Source organism: Sphaeramia orbicularis, chromosome 9, assembly GCF_902148855.1.
Source record: "Sphaeramia orbicularis chromosome 9, fSphaOr1.1, whole genome shotgun sequence".
In the NCBI taxonomy this organism is placed as follows: Eukaryota; Metazoa; Chordata; class Actinopteri; order Kurtiformes; family Apogonidae; genus Sphaeramia; species Sphaeramia orbicularis.
In genome coordinates, this window is record NC_043965.1 from 17,548,020 (window position 1) to 17,571,796 (window position 23,777).

At 39.2% G+C, this 23,777-nt stretch overlaps 1 protein-coding gene across 1 annotated transcript in view; it reads left to right on the forward strand.

The window, feature by feature from the left end:
* The first annotated feature begins 11,588 nt into the window (after positions 1-11,588).
* srrm4 (serine/arginine repetitive matrix 4) overlaps positions 11,589-23,777 on the forward strand; it is a 112,785-nt gene continuing 100,596 nt past the window's right edge. Inside the window, exon 1 of the mRNA XM_030143443.1 lies at positions 11,589-12,402. Coding sequence (XP_029999303.1) covers positions 12,200-12,402 — 203 coding nt within the window. The 5' untranslated portion in view covers positions 11,589-12,199. The remainder of the gene's footprint in view (positions 12,403-23,777) is intronic.

Below are 23,777 nucleotides of genomic sequence, written 5' to 3' on the forward strand. Positions count from 1 at the left end.
TAATTGTATCATGCTGTGACACCTTCATGTAAGTTTTTGTTTAGATTCACTACGTGTGAGTCACATGGATGATTAAAACCAATCAGCATTCACACAATTCTGAGAGTAATGAACTTCCTACTCTCATAGGACTGGAATTAGTCTCAGTGACATAGTAGACGAAAGTGCTTTGGCAGGACAACAAAGCACTCTTTTGCACATATCAGCTTTTTTTTTTTTTTTTTTTTGCTGGAGTGTTCCCATTTCATGTCGCAAACTTTCTGTCCTTGTCATTGGGAAATGATTCAGTATTCATGGGGGTAACCTGATTTGTTTTCTTGGACAACAATTTCTGCTTATGAGGGCAGAAAGAGGCATTGATTACTGATCAGTGTGTTCCAGTGTCAGTCATGGAAAGAAGACGGAGGGTGCTTTAAGAAGAAAAAGGAGTTTTTCCGCAGCTGTTTCATTGAACTCTTATGTTGAAGCCGCTGCGGTATTCTTTGTTCATCTGGCCTGTGGCACCTTGTAAACAGTGTGTCTGTTTTTTATAAATTATAATAACTTTTTTGTTACATGCACTTAAATCTAAGTAATGTTTTTGTCATTGTACAGAAAGGCCATTTTTAGTAAAACCTCAGCCTCCGTGTGCAATACATTAGGTATTTGCATGTTATTTACAGTAGTAATTAAAGTTGGGAATCATATGAACAAAATAGTGGTGCTGTCAATTTCTTTAAAACATGGATACTTATAGGAAATATGTTTCCTATCTACATTTCTACCTTTGTATATATCAATGTTTTAACTGCTTATGGCTCAACAGTGTCTCTCCTGCAAATTCCTTTATATGTGCTGTTAGTATTCAACTAGTTTTAGCATTATGTTTAGGCACTGGCAACATGTGTTCATCATTATACAAGGTTATTCAAAAAGAATGAACCGATCTCATGACGCATTGCTTCAGGTTTCAAGCATCGTCATGGAATGAGTCAATGACCATTTGACAGAGGAGTTTTCTAAGTTTATGTTCCACCACTACCCACTAACCTCGATGGCCTTAAACATCGAATAACAACAGCGATCAACTCAGTGGATCCTGATACGTGTCTGGGAGGAATTCTCTTATCGCATTGATGTTGTCTGTGCTGCAGGTGGTGGCAACATTGAACACTTGTAAGACAGGAAATAAAAGTTGATTGTGAGTAGAATACTTGTGACGTGGCTGGAGTTTTCTATTGCTTTTCCTTATTACAATATTGCGTAATGAAATCGGTTCATTCTTTTTGAATAACCCTGTACAAAGACATGTGATGTAACCAACACACTGTGTATTTCAGTGCTTTTCAACCTTGGGGTCGGGACCCCACGTGGGGTCGCCTGGAATTCAAATGAGGTCGCCTGAAACTTCTAGTAACTGATAAAAATAAAAATAAAAACTTCCTAATAAAAAATGTATGGTAAGTACATAAAAGACATGACAAACTGTGAAGCTGAAACTGAAGCACTATGGTACTGTTTATCTGTCAAAGTTTCATTGTGGTCAGTTTCAGATGCTGCAGCTCTTTCATAGTTCATAGTTTGAGTTATCGTTTGTTCAATATTAATTGTCATTCTAGGAAATCCAAGCTGGACTGATTGTACATATCCTGACCAAGGAAAATAAAATTCTCACTTTGTGCAGTAATCTACACCTGGCTTTTCTGCCTCTGTCCATAATAACATACATTATATAGACTAAATGTCATCTAAAATTAACGTTTATTTGCAACATAGTATAGCAAACTATTACATGATCAAAAACAAATAAATTTTGGCAAAAAAAAAAAAAGTCTCGGTTTTGAATGTCTGGGTTCGCCACAAATTTGTGATGTTAAAATGGGGTCACGAGCCAAAAAAGGTTGTGAACCACTGGTGTATTTAGTTACAAATCAGTGATCACCACAATATTTTCCTAACCCCAACTTAAGTCGTTTTATTATAGCCAAAAAAAAAACAAACAAAAAAACAATGGGACTCACAAGTCATTCATTTATTCATTCATTTTGTTTTTTGAGTTGCTTCATCCTCAGTGGGGTCGTGGTGGGTGCTAAAGCATACCCTAGCTGTGACTGAATGAAAGCAGTTTACAACCTTGATGTGTCACCAGTTTATCACAGGGCTGAGATATACAACAACCATTCACACCTATGGGTGATTTATATGTGACCATTTAACTTATTTAGGTGCAGTGGGAGATTATAAGTATCCATGGTTTGCATAAACAAACAATAGCAACATTTTTTCTTGGCGTCAGTGTTACAGTTATCACATTTTTATTATTCCCAACGTGCATAAGATCCAAGTTTCTATGGTGACAGGCAGTGACTGCAACATACTCGCACTGGATGTAAGGGATTATTTTATCTCTTAGAGGTGTGAGCTTCAGCATGATGGGTAATTATGCTGTAAGATTGACTGCTTTGCTCCTTTTATCCAGTTTTTTTATGGTGTGGATACATCCTCTATGTGCATCTTCCCTATTTTCCATGACAGCATTGATAGGAATCCAATCATTTTCTGTATAAAACGCAACAGGAAAGGTGTAATAAATGGAGGAATGTATGTGGCATCTGTCTGCATTGACTGACATGCGATTTTTCTTAAGGTTTAATCAATCATCTTGATTGTAGCGCTGCTCTTTGCCTGTTTTTGGCCTCTACACTGCACTGTTCGCTGTAACGAATATACCAATAGTATTAGCTTCATGGACTTGTGCATTCATTGTGCATTGATGTCAGTGTTTGTAATAGTCCGGTCTTTGTTAATTCTGTCTTTATCGGACAACTTTGCACCTTGGCACCTCAGTTCCACGTTAGCAGGTTTATTTACTTTTAGGTGCATTAGGGGTCGATCAAAATGCCACTTTCTGGGAATTCATTCCAAAGTGACAATAGCCTGAAAATGAAATATCTTATCAGGTTTGAGCAGCCTGAGCCAAAGAACGTAGAATTTGGCGTTTACATGTTAATGAGGGGATTCTGAGTAAACCATTAAACCAATCAGAGAGTTGTGTCTTTGTTGGCAGCCTTCCTAGCGCAGTACCTGTGAGCATTGGGTTTTATCCTGTAATGTGCCGGTGCTACTTTTTAAAAGTCATTTGTAGTTTATAATTGAAAGAGGTGGCTCAAATTTTATACAGAGAGAGATTCATTGTAGAGCTGTCAAACATTTCAGCACTGTGACAGTTTCACCTGGAGGTAAAAGTGGCGTCTTTAAATGTACACATTTAAATTAAACACAGGAGCCTTTGAATCAACCCATAGGCAGCTCTGTTAATTGAGTTAATTGAATATACTTGAACAAAACTGTGACTTTACTATTGCTTCACATTGATATTCACATTGTTACTCAGCTGGAAGATTAAAGCAGGGGACATTTAATGCAATGTGTTATTTGTACGGCACAAGCAAGGACATTCTATAATAAACATTGTCACATTTTTCTACTCTCCTCATATATACATTCCCTTCTTTAGAGTATCTTAGTGTTGAAATTTCCAAGTTTTACAGCCCGCTTTCTCATAAATTGTGAAAATAGGTCAAAATGGCACAAAAACCCTCACTGAATGGCTGTATGAATGAGAGATATTTGCACTCAAAAACCGAGACCGAACATATCTTTTGCTGTAAAATAACTGGTGAACCTCTAATCGTATCAATGTAGAGTTTCTCAGCTTTTTGTCTCATCTGGACAAATATGTTTAAGTGTTTGCATTAGTTTTGTTGATAATGCCTTTTTTTTTTTTTTTTTTTTTTTTTTGACACATGCAAACAGTCAGTTAATGGAGTATAAATACCATGAAAAACACCCACAATAATTTTAAAAGTTAGAGCTGGAACTTGCTTGGTAAAGATGAGATGTAGAGGAAAAAGTGACTGTAACTTATAATGTCATAAAGAAAATGTCAAATCTGGACTTAAAAAAAAAAAAACGATGAAACTTTGGGTTTTAAATCAAAGGCACTTTATTCTGACTGATTCAAAATTATTAAAAAAAAGCAGAATAAGTACAGAGGACATAGAGGACGCAAAGGTCTGAAGCACTGCTCGGGGTCTTTGAGGGTTAAAAATCTATATAGTCAGGTCTGGAAACTCTGTGTTTTTGGGCTAGCTACAATATAGCATCTGCAACTGCATATAACTAAATACACAATAACACTACAAGTTGACCCAGAAAGTATAATTTTCATTCTGTCTTTTCACAAGTTTCTGAAATCTAAGGTCATGTCCACACAAAACCGCATCTTTTCCTACCTGATCTTTTTCTTTGTCGTTTTCAAAAAAGTGCTCCATAAACATTGTCGTTTCAGGAAATATCTGCGTCACTGAAAATGATGTAGTGCAAATGCCAGGCCTGTATGTGATGTTGTAATGGTCTTGCAAAAAAACAGAGAAGACATGGAGTTTGCATATAAAGCTAGGTTGATTCTACTGAGTCTGATTCAGTATTTCCTCCCGGTTGCCCCTCCGTGGTAGATCCAAGAGCATGTAGTGACTATTGTTAGCTATAGTTGTTTGTTGCTCATTGTAATGAATGAGTAGCCAAAGATTTTGATTCAGTATTTCCAATAAGCTCTGTCTTTTCACAAGTTTCTGAAATCTAAGGCCATGTCCACGTGAAACTGCATCTCTTCCTATCCAATCTTTTTCTTTGTCGTTTTCAAAAAAGTGCTCCATAAACATAGTCATTTCAGGAAATATCTGCGTCACTGAAAATGACTGAAAACGATGTAGTGCAAATGCCAGACCTGTATGTGGCATTGTAATGCTCTTGCAAAAAAACAGAAAAGAAGGCATGGAGCTTGTGCATAAAGCTTACTTGGTTCTACCAGGTCTGATCAAATATTTCCTCCTGGTTGCCCCTCTCTGTGGTAGATCCAAGAGCATGTAGTGAATATTGTTATCTATGGTTGTTTGCTGCTCATTGTAATGAAAGAGTAGCCGAAGATTTTGATTCAGTATTTCCAAAAAGCTCAATAGTTGTTGTAGCAGAAGCACTACTCTGTAGTCTGTCGTTGTTGTTGTGAAGTGGCATCTTGCTTCCGCGGTGAAAGGTTAGAGCAGTGGTTCCCAACCTTTTTTGGCTCGTGACCCTAGACATTCAAAATGAAGACATTTTTTTGCTAAAATTTATTGGTTTTGGATCATGTAATAGTTTGCTATACTATGTTGCAAATAACCATTAATTTTAGACGACATTTAGTCTATATAATGTATATTATTATGGACAGAGGCAGAAAAGCCAGGTGTAGATTACTGCACAAAGTATGAATTTTATTTTCCTTGGTCAGGATATGTACAGTCAGTCCAGCTTGGATTTACAAGGCTGACAATTAATACTGAACAAACAAGAACTGAAATTATGAATTATGAAAGAGCTGCAACATCTGAAACCGACCACAATGAACATTTGAAAGATAAACAGTACCACAGTGCTTCATGTCTTTTATGTATTGTGATTGTCTCTCTCAACTTACCATATATTTTTATTAGTAATTTTTTTTTTTAATCAATTACTAGAAATTTTAGGTGACCTCATTTCAATTTCAGGCAACCCCACATGGGGTCCTGACCCCAAGGTTGAAAAACACTGGGTTAGAGAGGTGGGGCTGGTGTTTTCAAATTTATCCACTCGGGACCCGGTTTCAGAAAGTTCAGTGACTGAAAATGCTGGTTTAGTGTGGACGAAAGGCCTATCCGATACAAAACTTTTGCGGATACGACCGAAACCATCTTCATCTGGAAATGGCCTAAGTTTGTCCATCCAGAATAATGTAGTGACCTTAAGGCGGCCATTCACTGTACGATTTTAGAGACGATTTCTCACTCGTGCGACTCTTTCTGGGATGGGGCCAGATGTGCCTCTAATCGTGTGTGGTGCTTCGTGCAGTGTACATGGGGTAAGGAGAAGCCATTAACACCTCACGACCACCTCACGACCAGCAATCATGTGTTCGCAAGGAAAATGGAGCTGTTTGAAATCCTGCTCGCTCCTCGTGAGGGTATCGCACTGTCAAAGCAGAGCCACGAGCCGATGTGCCTCAAATTCTCACACTGTGCATGCGCGAACACAGAAGCGTACAGTAGCGTACAAGCTAACAGTAGCTGGCTATTGGCCTAGTGCTGTTTAGCTTTTGCGGCTTACCTCTAGTTCCTGCTGTAGGATTGACAGCTCATACTGTCCACGTCTGGACAACACATTCCTGCACCAAACACGTTGTCGTCTTTTCTTCTTTTTTGATTCCCCGCAGATAATGGCACATATTGCCAAAGCAGCTCGTTGGTTTTTGTTTAGCACTGCCATTTCGTGACTTACTCCAATACACAATCGTCTATGCACTTTAACGGATTCCTTGATATTTTTACGTTGTATTTCCGGATACAACACTTGAATGTGTTTTGCGTCCTCTGGTGTATGGTCCTGCAGTGTGAGCAGTCAGGTTGCATACGAGCATCGGTCCGTACAGTGTGAGAACATGAATCGTGAGCCTGACTTCACAATTGATTCGCACAGTTTGAGATGGAGCTGCGTGCAATGATCGAAATAATCGCACAGTGTATGGCCGCCTTTACCTGTGGTTGAATTCTTCTGAAGTTGTATAGAGGTTTCCATGCTCAAAAGTGACAGTAAAAGGAAAAAAGTAAAATACCGTGCGGGGTTATATAGGACGGTTGAAGATTATACTTGCATAGCTTTTTTCTTTGCATTTTCATCAAAATTTCTTCAAATCATGTATCAGCGGTGAAAAAAATTGACTTTTTTTTTGGTAAGTGAAAAGAACATTATATTTCTGGTCAATTTGCCTTTTTCCTTTCATGCTGAATAGATTGGGTACTTTTAAAATCAATAGAGATGAATACATCTGCTCTAACAACTGCAATTACTGACAGCTTGAGATCTGACAGTGTAAAGCAATCAAGCCCCACCAGTAACATTTTATATGTTTCGTCTGCTTCTTTTAAAATAAAATCAGCTAATTTGCGATTTACTCGAATTGGAGGCACTTGTTGGGTTGGCTGTGTTTTAGCAGACTCAGATAATTACAGAGGACTGTTGAATTGCTTGGTTAAAAGATTTAAAGTTGTTGACAGTCTAGTGCTACATGCATAATGAGAAATAATTATACGCTTTGATATCAAAATGGTATGATTTATTTACAACGGGGGCATAATTAGCGTCATTCTGCATATTGTTGCTTATATATTATGTCATGTAAGATTTAAGAACCAAGAACTGTCAGAAGGTACATTTCTCTCCACATGAAAACACCAAGGCTAAAACATGAAATGATTGTCTCGCCACAGTTTAATGACTTTCTTCACAACAGCTTTGTGTCCTTCAGCTCAACTTTCTATACAAAACCACTGCTAGCAAAAGCACTTCATAAAAACACTCAGCGGGAGGAAGTCTACCCCATTGCCCTCGGCGCAGCCCTCCAATATAACCTCGACTTCATCTCTCAGCAGAAACGGCTGTTTGATATTCCTCACCATAAATGAAACATATTCTGTGTTTTGCTGGACCAGTTCGTCTCTGCCCTCTGGTTTGATTCGAGAGTACCCCAGCTCCATCTTTATGCAAAGCGCACTGATGAAGCAGCCACTTATCATTAAGTGGCTGCCGTTGTTATACATCAAGGTTTCATGTTATCAACTAATATATGCATTATTAATTCAGGCAAGGTACCGCGCTCTGTCTTTATGCATTCCTATTAGCACTGAGCGGTATTAATTCCCGCCCACGCTGACAAATTCACATCAGGAGAAAGTTATGACGGTAATGTTGTTGGTGCGCTGGGAGAAAAGTTTTATTTATGACACTATGGTTACTGTCAGTATGGGAATACTGCAGCATGACAGATATATATACTTGTGTAAAATCTATAGCTTATTCATATAGTTATTACAACATACAAGCTATTTATAATTATACATCCACCAACATATCCCAGTATACATCCTGTTTAACACACCCCTTTAACCCATAAAAACCCAGAGCTACCTTTGTGGCAGTTCCAAAATATTTTTTTCTCAATATTTAACTTTTCTTAAGTGATTTATCATCATTTATTATGACATTATCCTCTGCATTTTTTGTTTATTCAGTGAGCATCAGGTATTTACCTATATTTAATTTACTGATCATGTTAATGTTCATAAAAAATCAGATTAAAGTTGAGGGTTATTATATAAAAAACAGAAGCCCCTTTTACACAGCACTTCTGTTGTGGGAATATTTCACCTTTATTTCAGAACGACGTCTGTGTAAATAAAATGGTGGGATCATTTGGTCCCACCTTTATCGTAGCTCTGTAATGCCTCTGGAGGTAGTAACAGAGCTGTGATAAAGGTGGAATCATGATTCTGGAACACGATATGAAAGGAACATCTTTCATTCTGCAACCAAGGTGTCGTTTTGATGACGTATTACGTGTGCGATCCCAGCGCTGTGGGGATTTAAAAATGAGGGCAGGCCATGTACAGTAAACAAACATATCAACATGACCAGAAAAATGTTGAACTGGTGAGACGCCGAGATGTGCGAGCTGTTGTCACTTCAGGCAGAGGACTCTATTCATGCTAACATTTGTGGAACCGTGAAAGACGAGCCGACTCTAGAGAGGTTAGCAACACCACTATGCTCGGGGTATTTCCCACGTGTAAATTATACGTCACATTTTACGCTACGTTGCGTCACCACCCCTTTGATTCTGGAACGAAGGTCCACTCTGTACTCCTTTGTCTTGGCTGTGGAAATCGGTTAGTGGTGGCATAAAGGTGGGATCACCATCTCATCTTTTTTCCAAGATCTCTGAGTAAAAGTAGCTGGAGAAAACTGAAGAAAAAGTGACTTTTTCAGCAAAATATGCCATTAACTGAACATAAACCACCCACTGTTATTGACCAAACTTCATAGGTTTTACTGGTGAATCAATGTTGTCAATGTATCATGTCAATGTAGAAGATAATGGTGTTTCCACGGTAACTACAGAGCCTCTGAACGTCCAAATGGGTCATATCTGATGACCATGAAACGATGACACACTGAATCTTACACCAAATATTTACATGTATTAATAGGATTAGTTGATCATCAGTTATAAGACATTGTAGATCAGTAGATGCTTTTGCTCGTCAGTGGCTGTTTGGGTCTTAGTGGGTTAAAGACAATCATTGGTTTAATACACTGGCACATAAATTCACAATTTATTTGCACTTTGAGAATACTGTGGTGGGTGTAAAAATATAGAATATGTGAGTTTTTGAAACTTTATTTTGCAAGAAGTGAAAAAGCATTTATCAAGTCATCTGTGTTCCATTTTATTTTCTCATCACTTGGCTGCCCCTGTGTCCTTAAACGCATCATCTGTAGCCATGTAATAACAAATGTGTAGAAACAAATGCGTACCACAGGGTGCTTTATATAGTTATTTGAGTACAATATTCTTTATGTGAAATTTAGTGTGTTGTATTGTAACATGACAACCAGGTTTATAAGATCATCATGTAAACAGTGACCCAGCAAATACGACAGTAGTTTATGTTGTATTTTTATGAGAATCCATCTGAAATCATCTGGTACATAACAGCGGCTGGTTGATATCTTGTGTTATTTGGCTTATAAACCCATCTCAGTATTTCCTCATGCAAGAATACGTTGTGTTTTATGTTACAAATAATCATTTGTATGAAAATGTATAACAGCAAATCACAACAACATTAAAAAATGAGCAACGACCAAGAGAAAATCACCGAAAACAAAGACTTGGTGCCAAAAAGAAAAGCAACGTCAGTTATCTGAAATTATTTCAGCTACAAGAAGGATGATACTGAAACACATGTTCTGTGTCAATAGTGCGTTACACCTGTCGCCACAACAAGAGGAAACACAACTAATTTGACCATTAATGTCATCACCACACAGCTATTATATCCTCCTGAGTAGTTTTTTGTATTGCAATATATATCGCAGGGTTAAAAAAAATTGCAATGTCAGTTTTTTTCCAATGTTGTGCAGCCCAAACCTATATTGCCTTAAGTATCTTAGTATCCTGAAGTTAATGGGTATGAATGGCTGCTAAGAAGACTCAAATGAAAAAAACCCACATATATTGAACATATTTGAAGTTGTCAGATGTTATGAACCCTTAGAACAGCAAAAGTACTGAAGTGAAGTCGAATCTGATGGTTTGATGCCGCAGTCATCAATACAGGATATGGTGATAAAAGGCCAAAAGAATGAAAATTTAACAGATTAGTGGCTTTTCCGTGTAATATTTTGGCCCGTATCAATAAGACCTTCAAAGATTTCCAAGTCCCACATATAAGCAGCAGATGATGTGCAGCATTAGAGACAGAATGAAGAGGAGGAGAGGAGTTGAGGGAGGATTGGGGAGGAGCTTGTCGAGCTTCTGTGTTATGTGTCGTGTACAAGCAGAGAGGAGACAGGAGGAGGAGGAGGAGGAGGAGGAGGAGGAGGAGGAGGTGCCCAACGGCAGGGAAAAGCTGAAACCCCTGGGGGAGGTTTGTGTCAGCCACATGCTCTGGCTGGTCCTCAGTGAGCCAGGCCTTTTGTTATGCTGATTTACTCTGCCTTTTGTCCAAGACACTGAGTGTGTGTGTGTGTGTGTGTGTGTGTTAGAGAAAAGTGGCAAAGACAGTTTACTGCACACTTTATGTACAGTGAACACATCACTAATCACATTTTCACATTATGACCTCATAATAACTCACCATCCTAAGCACTGTCTCTTGTTATAAAGTGATTTATTATTCACTTTAGTCGGTCAATACTTTGTAACCATGTCCATTAAAGTAATGTGGCTGACACTGCAGCTGCAGATGAACAGACCTCTGATGATACATATATATATATATATATATAAATATATATATATATATATATATATATATATATATATATATATATATATATATATATATATATATATATATTTAAAGATGAGAATGGGGATTTTGGTTCATGTCATAAATTTTACCTCTAAAATCTAGCTACAAGTGTTAAATAATTTCAATTCGGGGTGTGGTGAAGTATTGACAACAGCAATAAATGCACTAAAGACAAAGCAGACAAAGACTAAAATTCTATGATGTGCAGTGAATAAATACAGAAGTCCTGCTTTTTTAGTGATGCAATATGTTCTCGTGGATCCTATTGTGATAGTGTGATGTGATGAGATGCTCTTTATCTTGAATATAATACTAAATTGTCTTTTTTTTTTTCCTTTTGCAGTCACTCAAAGTAACATAACATGTGGCACTCAAACTAGACATTTTTGTAAAAGACAATAGAAAAGAAAAGTTGATTTTTCTTCCTCAGTACTGATCAAAGAAGAGTAAGTTATGCCGGTAAGAGTTTAGATGAGAAGTTATCCCAATCAGCAGTATAGCAGAAGAAGATGAGTGTAATGTAGATGAAAAGAGAGAGAGTGAAGATGACAGAGGTGTCCCTCTCCCTTGCGTCCAGCCCCCAGCTTTGACGTCACAGCCTCAGAGACACAAAATAAGCCACTCTCAGCTGAGCTCCTCACTCTATTTTCACTCACACACTCTCCAGCGCACATTCACGCCTGCCCTCAGACACACCGCAACACTTGCCTCAACAGCCGCTTCGCTCTCAAGCCACCGTGCGTACGCGTGCAATCATCACGACACCAAAACACTGCACTTACAGCAACAACCCGCCAAAAAAAAAAAGAAAAACTAAAGCCAAAACACTTTGTCTCTCACTCCAACAAAAGGACCGAAACATATTTCGTCTCTTGTGAATGATGCCGAGAGAAAAGGCAGCACTCGGACTCCCGACCCCATCCTAGAAAGTAGCAGATGTTACAGAAGAGGGGAGGCGGAGAGAGGAACAAAAAAAATCCCCCCTACCCCTCCTTCTCTCATCCCAGAGAACAATACTCAGCCTCCAGTTGGAGAGGGTCAGCTTTTGTCCTTCTCCCCACGCTCCTGCTCTAGAGACAAGAGCAGACCGACGCGCTGACACATTGACCTGCTGCTGCCAGAGGAGTGAAGCCGGTGTGGAACAGTTACTGGACTCAGCACGGATCGCTTCAGTACTTGGACAGCTCCGCAACGACAACTGCTGAGCGCTTCCATGTGTGAGTAGACGCTGTCCGGCAAGGCAGACGCTTTAGTCTGGGGGAGCGCACATGGAGCCCCCCTGTTCCTTTCAACTCGGTCCCTGTGGCCCCCCTCCATCCCTGGGCTCGGAGCGCAGCACCGCCAGCCTCCAGCAGCTGGAAGAGAAGCAGCTCTTTGAGAAGTTTTGGAAGGGGACTTTCAAAGCTGTGGCCACCCCAAGACCGGAGAGTGTCATCGTGGCCAGCATCACTGCCCGCAGGAGGGTGACTGAGTGAGTCCTTTATTTTTGTTTTTGCAGTAACAGAACAAGAGGAAGACATGTGTTTGTGATCCGATTGTCTTAGTGTGAGAGATTCTTAAAGTCTAGTTTTTCTTTTACCAAGTCACTCTCTTGGTATAAACTAAGAACAAGTAGGTTCAAGGTTTATTTTACGAAAGAATGAAATGTATACTCAGGTACTGGTGCAATAAGGAAAGCAATATGATAAAAACAGTAAAAGTATTTAAAAATAGACACTTAAAAACACATACTTTAACAAAAACATTGAACATTAAAAAGACAATTGAGCAAAATAAAGTGCATATGTATAGTAGGTTTAGAGACACTGTTCATTGCAAAAAATTAGTACATAAACTAGACTGAGAACCACCACATGAATCTTTTTTATCATATAGAAGTGGGTTTTCCTTTTTGTGCTAACGCTACAACGTTAACATACCCGATGTTCTGAATCAGACACTTTTGGTTTGTTTCTAATTTCCTTTGCTACCAGCTTTTTCGTCACATAAAAGCCAAGTTGAACAAAGCATTACAATCTTTTCTGATATTTTAGAGATTCAAAGTAGTCTAGGTTACATGTCAGGTAAGTCTGGAACAAAATAAAACTAACAAAAAGCTGCCATCTTAAAATGTTGCCTGTTAAATGCTAATACCTAAAGTAAACAAATTTCCAAATACATATACACATTCTTGGATATAGGGGCTGATACTGGTTATTACTAATCTATGTGTGGAACTGATACATTTGTAGTAAAAACGAAGAATTTTGTGACAAATTTTTTGAGTAAGTCCAGCATCAAACTTCACTGTAAAGCTTTAAACACAAACATAATATATATCAGTACTAGTCACTTGTCAGGTTGAAAATAACAATTAAATAAACACACATTATTTTCTCATTTCACTGTTGATAGGCTGTGACTTGCGATGCATAACCAATCAGAGTGGACATTGCTCAAAATCTCATACAGGTGGTAAAAGGAAGTGGCTTGTATCAGAGTTATTTATTGTCTTGCTAATCGGATGTATGATACTGATTGTTGTATTTAAAAAAAAAAAAAAAACCTAAATAATTGGCTAGGCTGATGGTGGGCAAATGCTTAAATATTCTGCAGGTGCCGCCGTCTCTTTGCTTCTCTATCCAGCTGGACACGTGTGACATACAGCCAAACACGGCTGGCATAAAGAGTGTGATGTTCCGTTAATTGTCCCCTTTAAAGGTCATGTGGCAGCATCTCTGTGCCTCTAATGTCAGCCTCGTCTCCTCTTCCTCTCATGACATGGCTTTATGCCAGAGTCTCCATTGAAGGAGCATCATGTCACATGTTTGATCCCCACTTTCTTCCATCTGACCAAAGGTTAGCATTTACACCCTCTGAGGGAGGAGAGGGGAAAAAAAATGAATGCCTGTTGCCCTTTCTCCTTATCATCCTTTCTTTGCTTCTTTTTGTCCTATTGTGACTCATGATGAAGCTCAGTCTCCTTTATACTGTAAATACTGCAACCAGCCCGCTTTGTCTAACCTCCCTGTATATGCAGTTCAACTCAATAAATGTTCAAACAAGAAGAACATACATACACAGTCACACTCCCAGAGGCACATAATGCGCATGCGTACTTGTATATCAAATAATGTAGCTTGCTTGGTTGACCTTTGAGTGGTTTTGACACCCACTATCAACTTTCTCTTATGTGAAATTAGCTATGTTAATGAGGATTAGAATGGCCCATTTCACCCTACATCGGCACAAGCAGCGGATAGACACACTGAACCAGATAATGTGTCTTTAATGGCTTCTATTACAGCAGGACCATAATACTGCACATGGCCTGATTATAAAGGACTTTGTTAGGTTTTAGGATTTGACCAAAAAAAAAAATTATAACACTTTTTATTGCAACTATATGACCAAATGCGCTTTGGTACATTTCTACACTTGCAGTTTCCTTTAAATCACCCATGTTATGGTATAGATAACAGACTCTAAAGTGGACAGAAAATGGAAACGGGGCCAATGGAAAAGGAAGAATAGAATGTAACGCAGCTGCCGTGAACTGAGCAGCCTTTTTGAAATAGCCAGAAACTCTGGATCGGGGCCCAGCTGTCTCTTCATCTTTACCATCTCTGACAAAAGGAAGCTTTCCTCCAGTGGCCGTGCCCCCTCCACGAGCTCCGTCCGGGTGACAGTGACAATGATAGCAGCATGGAAGGCGAGAATGAACATCCCCAGAGAGCAGACATACCGTTACTAATTCACACGGGTCTGCTTGTACAAGACAACAGCATCATCCTCCTGCATCCGCTGTTGCACTCACGCTGCATCTTTGTATATAGTTGCAGCAGGGGGAAATGCAGAGGGACGTTGGGGTGATACAGATTGTAAATAATGAGTAAAACAAACAAACACAGCACCGGGAGAATAAGGATGCAGGAGGAAGACGAGGCATCCTCCCTCCCTCACTAATGCACTGTTGATTTTGCCCGAGTGGAGTGTAACTGGGGAATGCTTAGACCATCAGAATGCATGGCCTTAGGCCCACTCCTCTCCTGGTTTCTCTCTGAGAGGAAACATCATTATTCACTGTGGATAACTGAGGGGTGATGAACAATCGCAATGAAAGTGAGGGGGCATTATGAACAACAAGCAGGAGAGGGAGAGCACAGAGGAGTCAGAGGGAGCGCCACAGGGAGGGGTTTCATGTTCAATCAGCAAAGATCCTTTTTTTTTTTTTTTTTTTCTGTTTGCCTCGACCTCGCCTTTTCCTCTCCCCTCCTGCCTCCTTCCCTCTGTACTCTTGAAATAAAAATGCTGAAGGGGGCTGAGAGCCACGGAGGAGTAATTAGAGTTTGTTGTTCTCCCCTCTCTGTCCTCCCTGTCTCCCCCCTGTCTTCAGGCCAGTCACAGGCAGGAGGGGAGGAGTTCACTGGCTCAGTTTAGTGGGGTGTGGGGTGGGGCTTCACTTGAAACCATTATGACCCTGCAAGCTGTTTTGTTCATGGGGGGCTGCTCATTAAAAATGCAGCCTGGCTAACTTTGGCGTTGTGTGTGTACGAGTGTGGATGTTTGTATATTTGTGTGCATCCATGTGTGTCTGTACTGGAGATGTTTTCCAGCAAATGTGTAAATGTGTGTGTGTGTGTGTGTGTTTGTGTGTGGCTGCTGTATAAGTGGGGTCTTGTCCAACTCTGTGGCAGATGGCAGGCTAGAGAGAGCGCAAACCAAGGCAAAGGGGGGGGGGCTGAGAGTGTGTGTATCTGTGTGTGTATGAATGTGGTTGGGGGGTTTCAGGCCTCTTACCTCAGCAGATGCTGGTTTAACGAGGAAGAGAGGGAAAGGGTTTGGAGGGGCTTGTACACTGACAGCGCCTGTGGGAATATAGAGCAGTGTGGCCAAAAAAATAGCAACACCTTACAAATAATGTGGCACAGTCAAACTACAGGTTTAAAGTGGCCTCTTGGTTCAACACACATCATCACCCCATCTTTATAAATATATAAATACTTCCAGCAAGACTACGACACTTAATTGAATTATATTAAAAATAATAAATCCCTTTGATTACGTACCAGAGTCCTGCTTTTGTAACTTTAACCATCGATTAGGGAAATATTGTGCTCACATAGCAGGGAAACAAGAAAAGACAGAAATGCATTCTCATGGTAGGTTAATATAAAGAGGTAACAAATGCGGCTTGAAATTGAAGCTATTGTCGGAGTATCTTGAAGTGAAATAGCATAGCATTAGCTCAGCTGCAAGGTGCTTTCAAAAAACATCAACTTGCCTTTAGAAATACTATGTAATTTTTTCTGTAGGGGCCATTATGATTACATTCACTTGCAGTGCACCCTGTCATACCTGCACTAGTGGTCCTTCTGTGAAGTATTGCTCCACTAAAAAGACTTTATGACAAACAGGAGGCTTATGTATTTGTTATGTAAGTTTAGATAGATGTACTATTGCTGATACCAACTTTCTGAGCCTCCCTTTATTGAATCAAAAATGTTTCTTCCTAACAGAAATATGGAATGTAGTTGTGGTTAATACGTTACAGTTAGTGAAGAGTTTATTATGCAGCTGATTCATGAAGTTTACCATCAAATACAACACCATAACTTAGCTACATTAGCATTTTTTCACTTTGGAATCTTTTTGCTAACCTATTATTTATTGTGTTAATGCATCATGTGAAGTTGACATTAATGTTATAATTTTACGTGTAACATTAGCAAGTATCTAACACAGTATTTCAAATTTAATAATGTGATCAATATATTAGCAGTAGATTTGACCCATAAGGACCCAGTGTTACTTTTGTGGCACTTTCCGAATGAATTTTTCTCTATATTTAACTTTTCTTAAGTGATTTATCACCATTTATTGTAATATTATCCAATATTTAATTTACTAATCATGTAGATGATCATTAAAGCTCAGAATAGAGTTGAGGGTTATTACATCAAAAACAGAAAAATAAAGAAAAAGTGACTTTTCAGCCAATATATAATTAATTGAACATAAAACAAGTATCTCCATCCACTGTCACTGATCCATCTCCATAGGTTTTATTGGTGAATCAATGTTGTAGAAGATGACAGTGTTTCCACAATCACTATGGAGCCTCTGAACGTCCAAATGGGTCATATCTGATGACCACGAAAAGATGACAAATTGTATTTTACACCAATTATTTACAACAACAGGTATTAAACAGTTTAGTTTAGATCAGCAGATGGTTTTGGTCGATGGTGAATGTTTGGATCTTTATGGGTTAAGGACATGTCCAAAACTCCAACGTAAGTGCAGTTTTCCAGTGTCTGTATTGAGATACAACCAGGATATATGGGAAATAAGTACCGTATAAAGCTACATTTTCACTAAAACAAACCAAAGTTGCGATTATTTAGTCTGACTTCCTTTTGGACTTTATCGTTAACTCTTTTGTTCAGACAATATGAGATTTACCACATTAATTTTCTGGTCTTTTACACCAGAATTCAGTTAACACATCAGATGTTTCTTGTGGAGACAGGTATCACACTAAATACTGAATTTAGCCCGCAGAATCCACTCAGTTTTTATTTTTTGGATTGTGTCTGTATTTTCAGTTTTGTGTATGCCTTGTATTTTCTCACTGTATCTAAACAAAAGCGACAACAAAGTGAAAGGCCCCCTGACACTTGACAGACTGTTGCTTATTTCAACCATCACCCTTTCATTAACACTACACAGAAAACAGTTTAAAGCAGAGGATAATTTCCATAATGTTAGATCCTTGCATTGTTGGACCTTACTTTAACAGACGCTGAATTATTTCACAGTCACCAGTTGCTTTTACATGGACCCTCAAATTGTGAAAATATAACTTGCGCATAAAACCTAATGGAAAAACAGCAATTTTGCCAAAAGTCTCATTTTTCGATTAAAAGTTTTTGTGCTGGCAAGAGGTGGTTTTTCGGGCGTAGCGCAAATGGTATATCACGCAAAACTGCAATGCAAAGACCTTTTTTCGCAACTAGACTCAGGTGAATTAAAAAAACGGATGTTGACATACATTACAACAAGCGAAGAAGAAGAAGAAACATATTGTGGTATATGTGGACACACCAGGAAACCCAATCATTTTTAAATTTAATACAAGATAGAGGGGTAATATATAATAATAATGAATATATCTGTAAATCAACACCATATTTATGTTCGTCGCCATGTTTATGAAATGACCTCTTGTGTCATCTCTCGATAAATGGACAAATCATCGCATTTGTGATTTAATGGAAAAACCGACATTACACACTTTGTTTTTTTCGACATTTAGTAAATATTGGTATAGTTTTGCGCATATGTCCAATGGAAAAGCACAGAAACATACAGTTGTGTTCAGTGTATTGCATTCATTCCTGTTGTAGTGTGTGTACTGGACGGTTTGCACAACAGATCTGTTGGTTTTGATTTCTGTGTCATCACAATCTGTTATTTGGCCTGATGAAACATACTATCCACGTGTGTTTACAGATACAGACACTGAAATATGCTGAAAGCTTATATAGAAACATCAAGGATTAACAGTCAAAGCCTCCCTTGAGACAATATATCTCTTGTTTCTCTGCAAAAACGACAAACATGATATAGGAACGGAATAGAGGTGTGCTTTCATGTACTGTATACATGTATCTTTCTGTCTCCGCTGCTTTGCTCTTGGCTGGGTATCTTCATCTGAGTACTCTCCCTGTCCTCACATCAGTAACTCCCCCCTCTCTCTCTCCCTCACTATCTTTTTCATTGTATATTCACTCACCCTCTGTGTCTATGTCATATTACTTGGAGCACACAAGATGCAGCTGCTCAGGCATGCTGACAAGAGAGTAGGAGATGATGCCGACTCCCCAGGCAGGATTCGGACTTATCACTGAAATGGATTCGCATTTAGTATTGAGTCTCGCGTAACTAATCCATTTGAATATAACCAGCGTCTGTAGCTTTACTCTTGACACACTGTTCCTGTGTGTTTTATAGCAGGATGCTTTTTGTATATCACAGGAATATGAGCAGGCAGACATGCTAAGTAGTAGACCGAATTTATATTCCACGTTGATTTCTGAATCAAACCAAGAGGCGCATGTCACTTGTAATGTAAATGAGCCACCATCATCCCTGTCCTCCAAAACCTACCCATTGAAGTCTGAACAGATACTCTCTCACTCTGATTATCATGAAATGTTTTGTGACACTGTTTTTACATTAAAGTTGCCCTGCCACACATATTTTACCGTACTTTCCGGACTATAAGCCGCTACTTTTTTCTCGTTTTGAACCCTGCGGCTTATACAGCGATGCAGCTCGAGTATAGATTTTTATGGGCTCACGGCCTCCAGGGGGCGCTCTAGCAGGAAGCGCAAAAGTGAGACAGATAGGTGGAAGAGGTGATGCGGAGAGAAGTTTTAATCTTAACTTTGAACAGTCATTTTGCGTGTCATGCACAAACCCTCATCCTGGAAAACACACGAAGAAATCATATTTTGTAGCTTTTAAGTTAAAAGCAATTGATGTGTCTGTCCAAGAAGGAAATAGAGCTGCTGCACATAAGTGCCATTGAGCAACAATGGAGGAGAGGCGTAGAAGGTGTGTGACGGAGCTGAGGCTGTTCAACTCCAGCACTGAAGAAGACGACTGCAGTGGTTTCAATGAGCAGAAGGAAGATGACGATAGCGATCAATGACTTTTCTGGGTTTTTGAACCAGCCGTGTTCCTGTCGTTTCACAGCCGTGTTACAGGCACTGTTTGGAAAAAAGCAGTGAAGGTATGGAAATAAATATTTAAATAATCTGTCTGTTTACCATCTTTCTGTGTAAATATCTCATGTTACAACGTGGACACCTGCGGCTTATAGTCAGGTGCGACTTAAAGTCAGTCGCAGCTTATAGTCAAGTGCAGCTTATATTCGGGTGTGCCTTATAGCCCAGAAAGTACGGTATTACTTTTGTGGAATGTCTGAAGTTCTACCACAGACTCTGTCACATTCTTTGGGGAAAAAAATGCCCTGGTTACCAAGTTTCAAGCCATTCTAATGTGGTATAGAAAGCCTGCTGGAAGATTCAGCTCAGTTTGTGCTAGTTCTCATGAATATTCAACATGCTAATCTGCTTGGCTCTGATTGGCTAACAGCAGCCAATGAGAGCCTGGCTTTTCAGCATTCTTTACCCTGCGCAACAAGAAGAGGAACTGGCGGAAACCGAAAGTGAAACTTAATATGCTTTGAATGTCCGACTTCCAGCTTCTATGCCTCTCTGGTGCGGACCTTACACAGAATTTTCACAACTTCTAACCTGTATCCACTGGGCCCCCTTGTTGAGCCGTAATTTTGTAATAAATTCCCATTATGTAATAAAAGTTCAAAATGTAATAAGAATGTCACGTCATCTTGTAATGAAGTCGCATTATGTAATAAACTGACGCATTTTGTAATAAACTACCTCAATGCATTATGTAGTAAATTTTTTCGCATTATGTAGAAACTTATTACAATTTGAGAAATTTATTACAAAATGCACTTGACACATTTTTATTAAAAAAAAGTAATAGCATGGCTCATTATGTAATAACAATCCAAATTAATATAATTTCAGAGCAATTTAGAAGAAATTAGTCACAGGAGCTACAGGTAATGGAATCAGAACTTTAACCACACAGTTTAAAGATTAATTTAGCACATTACATTTTCAAGTGCAAGTGTCAAGTGCATTTTGTAATAAATTTCTCAATTTGTAATAACTTACTACATAATGCGAAAAAATTTACTATATAATGCATTGAGGTAGTTTATTATAAAATGCGTCAGTTTATTACATAATGCGGCTTTATTACAAGATGATGTGACATTCTTATTACATTTTGAACTTTTATTACATAATGGGAATTTATTACATAATGCAGCTCAGCACCCCTCCACTGCTGTATGGGCCCCATGAATTTGTCATGTTCACCCCCCCCTTTACAGCTTGCTGTATACGAAAACTGTCACTGAGCTAGATGAATTTTGTGGGCGTGGTCTCATCCGGGTGTACTCATGAATAGTAATGAGCTCAGACATTAACACGTCACACTGACCAGCTTTTCTCATTGGCCTGATTTCTCCGCTTATTTCTTTTCAGTGGCGATAGCAGATAGGAGGTAGTGGTTCAATTTCAAATTCACTACATAACACAAACACCTGTGGACTTAAAAAAAAAAACTTTTAAAAAATATTCGTAAAAACGGTTTTGTGTGGCAGGGCACCTTTAAAACCAACCTCCCTTCCTCTTTCAGCTTGTAGGTCCTTGCCATTGCTTTTGATCCAGTGCTGAGTCACCTAAAACACCAGGGGAGCTAGACTATAGCTCAGCATTTAACATAATCATTACTTCGTAGATATATTTGTCTGCAAACCGTCTGACTTAGGCCTTTCCGTCCCACCTGGATCTGGATAAAAGACCTCCCAACGGGCCCACAATCTGTTAAACTTGACCCCCACCTCCCTCCACTCTCACACTCAGCACCAACTCCCTGCAGGGCTTTTGTGCTGAGTCTATTACTCCATATTCTCTACATCTGACAGTTCGGATACAAGCCGAGCCGACTCACCAACGCCATCATCAAATTCTTGGACAACAGCGTTCATTCTCACTCCCACATTATCACATACTGATTCTTGGTCAGGATCCCTTGGCGTCGGTTTACAACATACTTGGTACTCCAGCAGTGTCCATTTTTGACATGACTGGTTACCTCATAGAAGTCTGTGTGACTTAGAAATCAGAAATTAACTCAGCGTTCAGTAAAGTTCACTTTTATTGTACAAATAGGGGAATTCAACATCTGCATTTAACTCATCCTTGCAGGGGCGCCGCTAGCAATTATGGGACCCGTGAAAGCATAATCGTTCTGGACCCTACAGAAATTGACTGTCTTCTCAATTTGGAGGGGGGAGGGGTTTGTGGTCCATAAACAACATCACTTACGATAACGTGAAAACAAAACAAAACTAAACATGCTTTCAACGTTTGCCTCCCAACTTCTACACCTCTCTTATACAGCGGATCTTACACCCAATTTTCACAACTTCTAACCTGTATCCACCAGGCCCCTCCACTGCTCTATGGGGCCCCCCCCACAAATACTGGGGCCCATGAATTTGTCATGTTTACCCCCCCTGTTGGTGCTCCAGCAACCTTGTACACACAAGGAGCTGTGGGCTTCTCCAGATATATACATTACCTTGGTCAAGGGCACCGACAGGAGAATTAACATAGCATATATGTTTCTGATAGCAGCGAGAACTGTAGGACCGAGAGGAAACCCACACAGCACAGGAAGAACATGGAAGAACAAACTCCCAGTTGAAAGGTCATAGTGGAACGCCAAAGTTTGTGAGCAACCCAGAGACCAACGTTCATATCCCATTTCATGCTGTGTTAATGTTTGCGTTTCTGCAGAAATTTCACCTGTCCTTTATGTTGAAAGATAATTGTTATAGGGGTGACACCATGACTACATTGGGAGTGACAATGTGTAGGATGACATAATTGTGGTTGGACTTTTCTCATGAGGAGATGAGTTGACCGTTCAACCTGAATAAAACAAAAACAAAATCAACATTCACTTCAGAAAGCACAGTGTAGACCCACGACCAATCTACATCGACAGGGACTAGGGACAAAAGGTCTCCACTCTCAAATACCTGGGAGCCACCATCTCAAAGGATTATGGTCTGCCAACACCCCCACGGTCATCAAGATGGCATAACAGCGACTAAAATCCTCCATCAAGAGCGTACCTGCTGTAACTCAGTGTTGCATGCCAGCTGCTCAGCAGAAGAAAAAAAGAGCTTTTAAAAGTCTTAAACATAGCACAGAAAATTATCAGCTGCCTTCTGACCTGCCAGGGAGACATTTTCACTCTCTGCAGTCTTTGTAGAGCCAAAAACCTTTTTAAAGGACTCTTCACATGCTAGACTCACCGGTTTGACCTGGTGACCGCTGACAGACACTTCAGAATCATCAAACTACAGACTTCCAGGCTCAACCATGACTTCTTCTTCTAACTCTGGTACCCACTGAATGACCCCTCATATATGACATGCTGATTATCTCTCTAGAGTACCTATTGAAGACTGATGCACTGGTTATGAGTAGAGTTATTGAATTCTGATTTTTTTTCCAATGTTATGGACAATTTATGATTTTACCTGTTTAACTCTTAACTATTTTCTGGCTGCATTAATAGAAAACAAACCTGATTCCAAGCTACTTTTTCATTACTAAAACCATAGGCCAGGTATGAATGGAGAAACACACTCACAATTAACCGATTACTTGAAGAAAACAGGTTGTATTTTTGATTTATGTTGTGCCAGTAAACTCTCCAGAGGAATAATCTCAATTGCACAGACACCAAAATTCTGTTTAATCAAGTTGATTCAATATATTACCTAGCTTTACCTTTTATATTACTGTAGTTATGATATTACTTGTCATTTCAGTGTACTCAAGGGGAGTCCACTGGTGATTGTGTTATTTTCTGAAGACCTGATCGATAGTGGAATTCATCTATAGTGGATGATGATATGATATGATGATGACAACATCTATATATATGACTCAAAACATACATTTATTCCCACCCTCAAAATGAAAATGAGTTCAATTATTTGTGCACTTCCCTGTTATTAATTTAATGCCACTGTAGAATAATAGTAATAATGGATTTGATTTCTATAGCGCTTTTCAAGGCACCCGAAGCACTTTACATTATGGATCCATTATTCATTCGCTCTCACGTTCACACTCTGGTGGTGGTAAGAAGTCACTTATTAGTCATTTCTGTCTGATA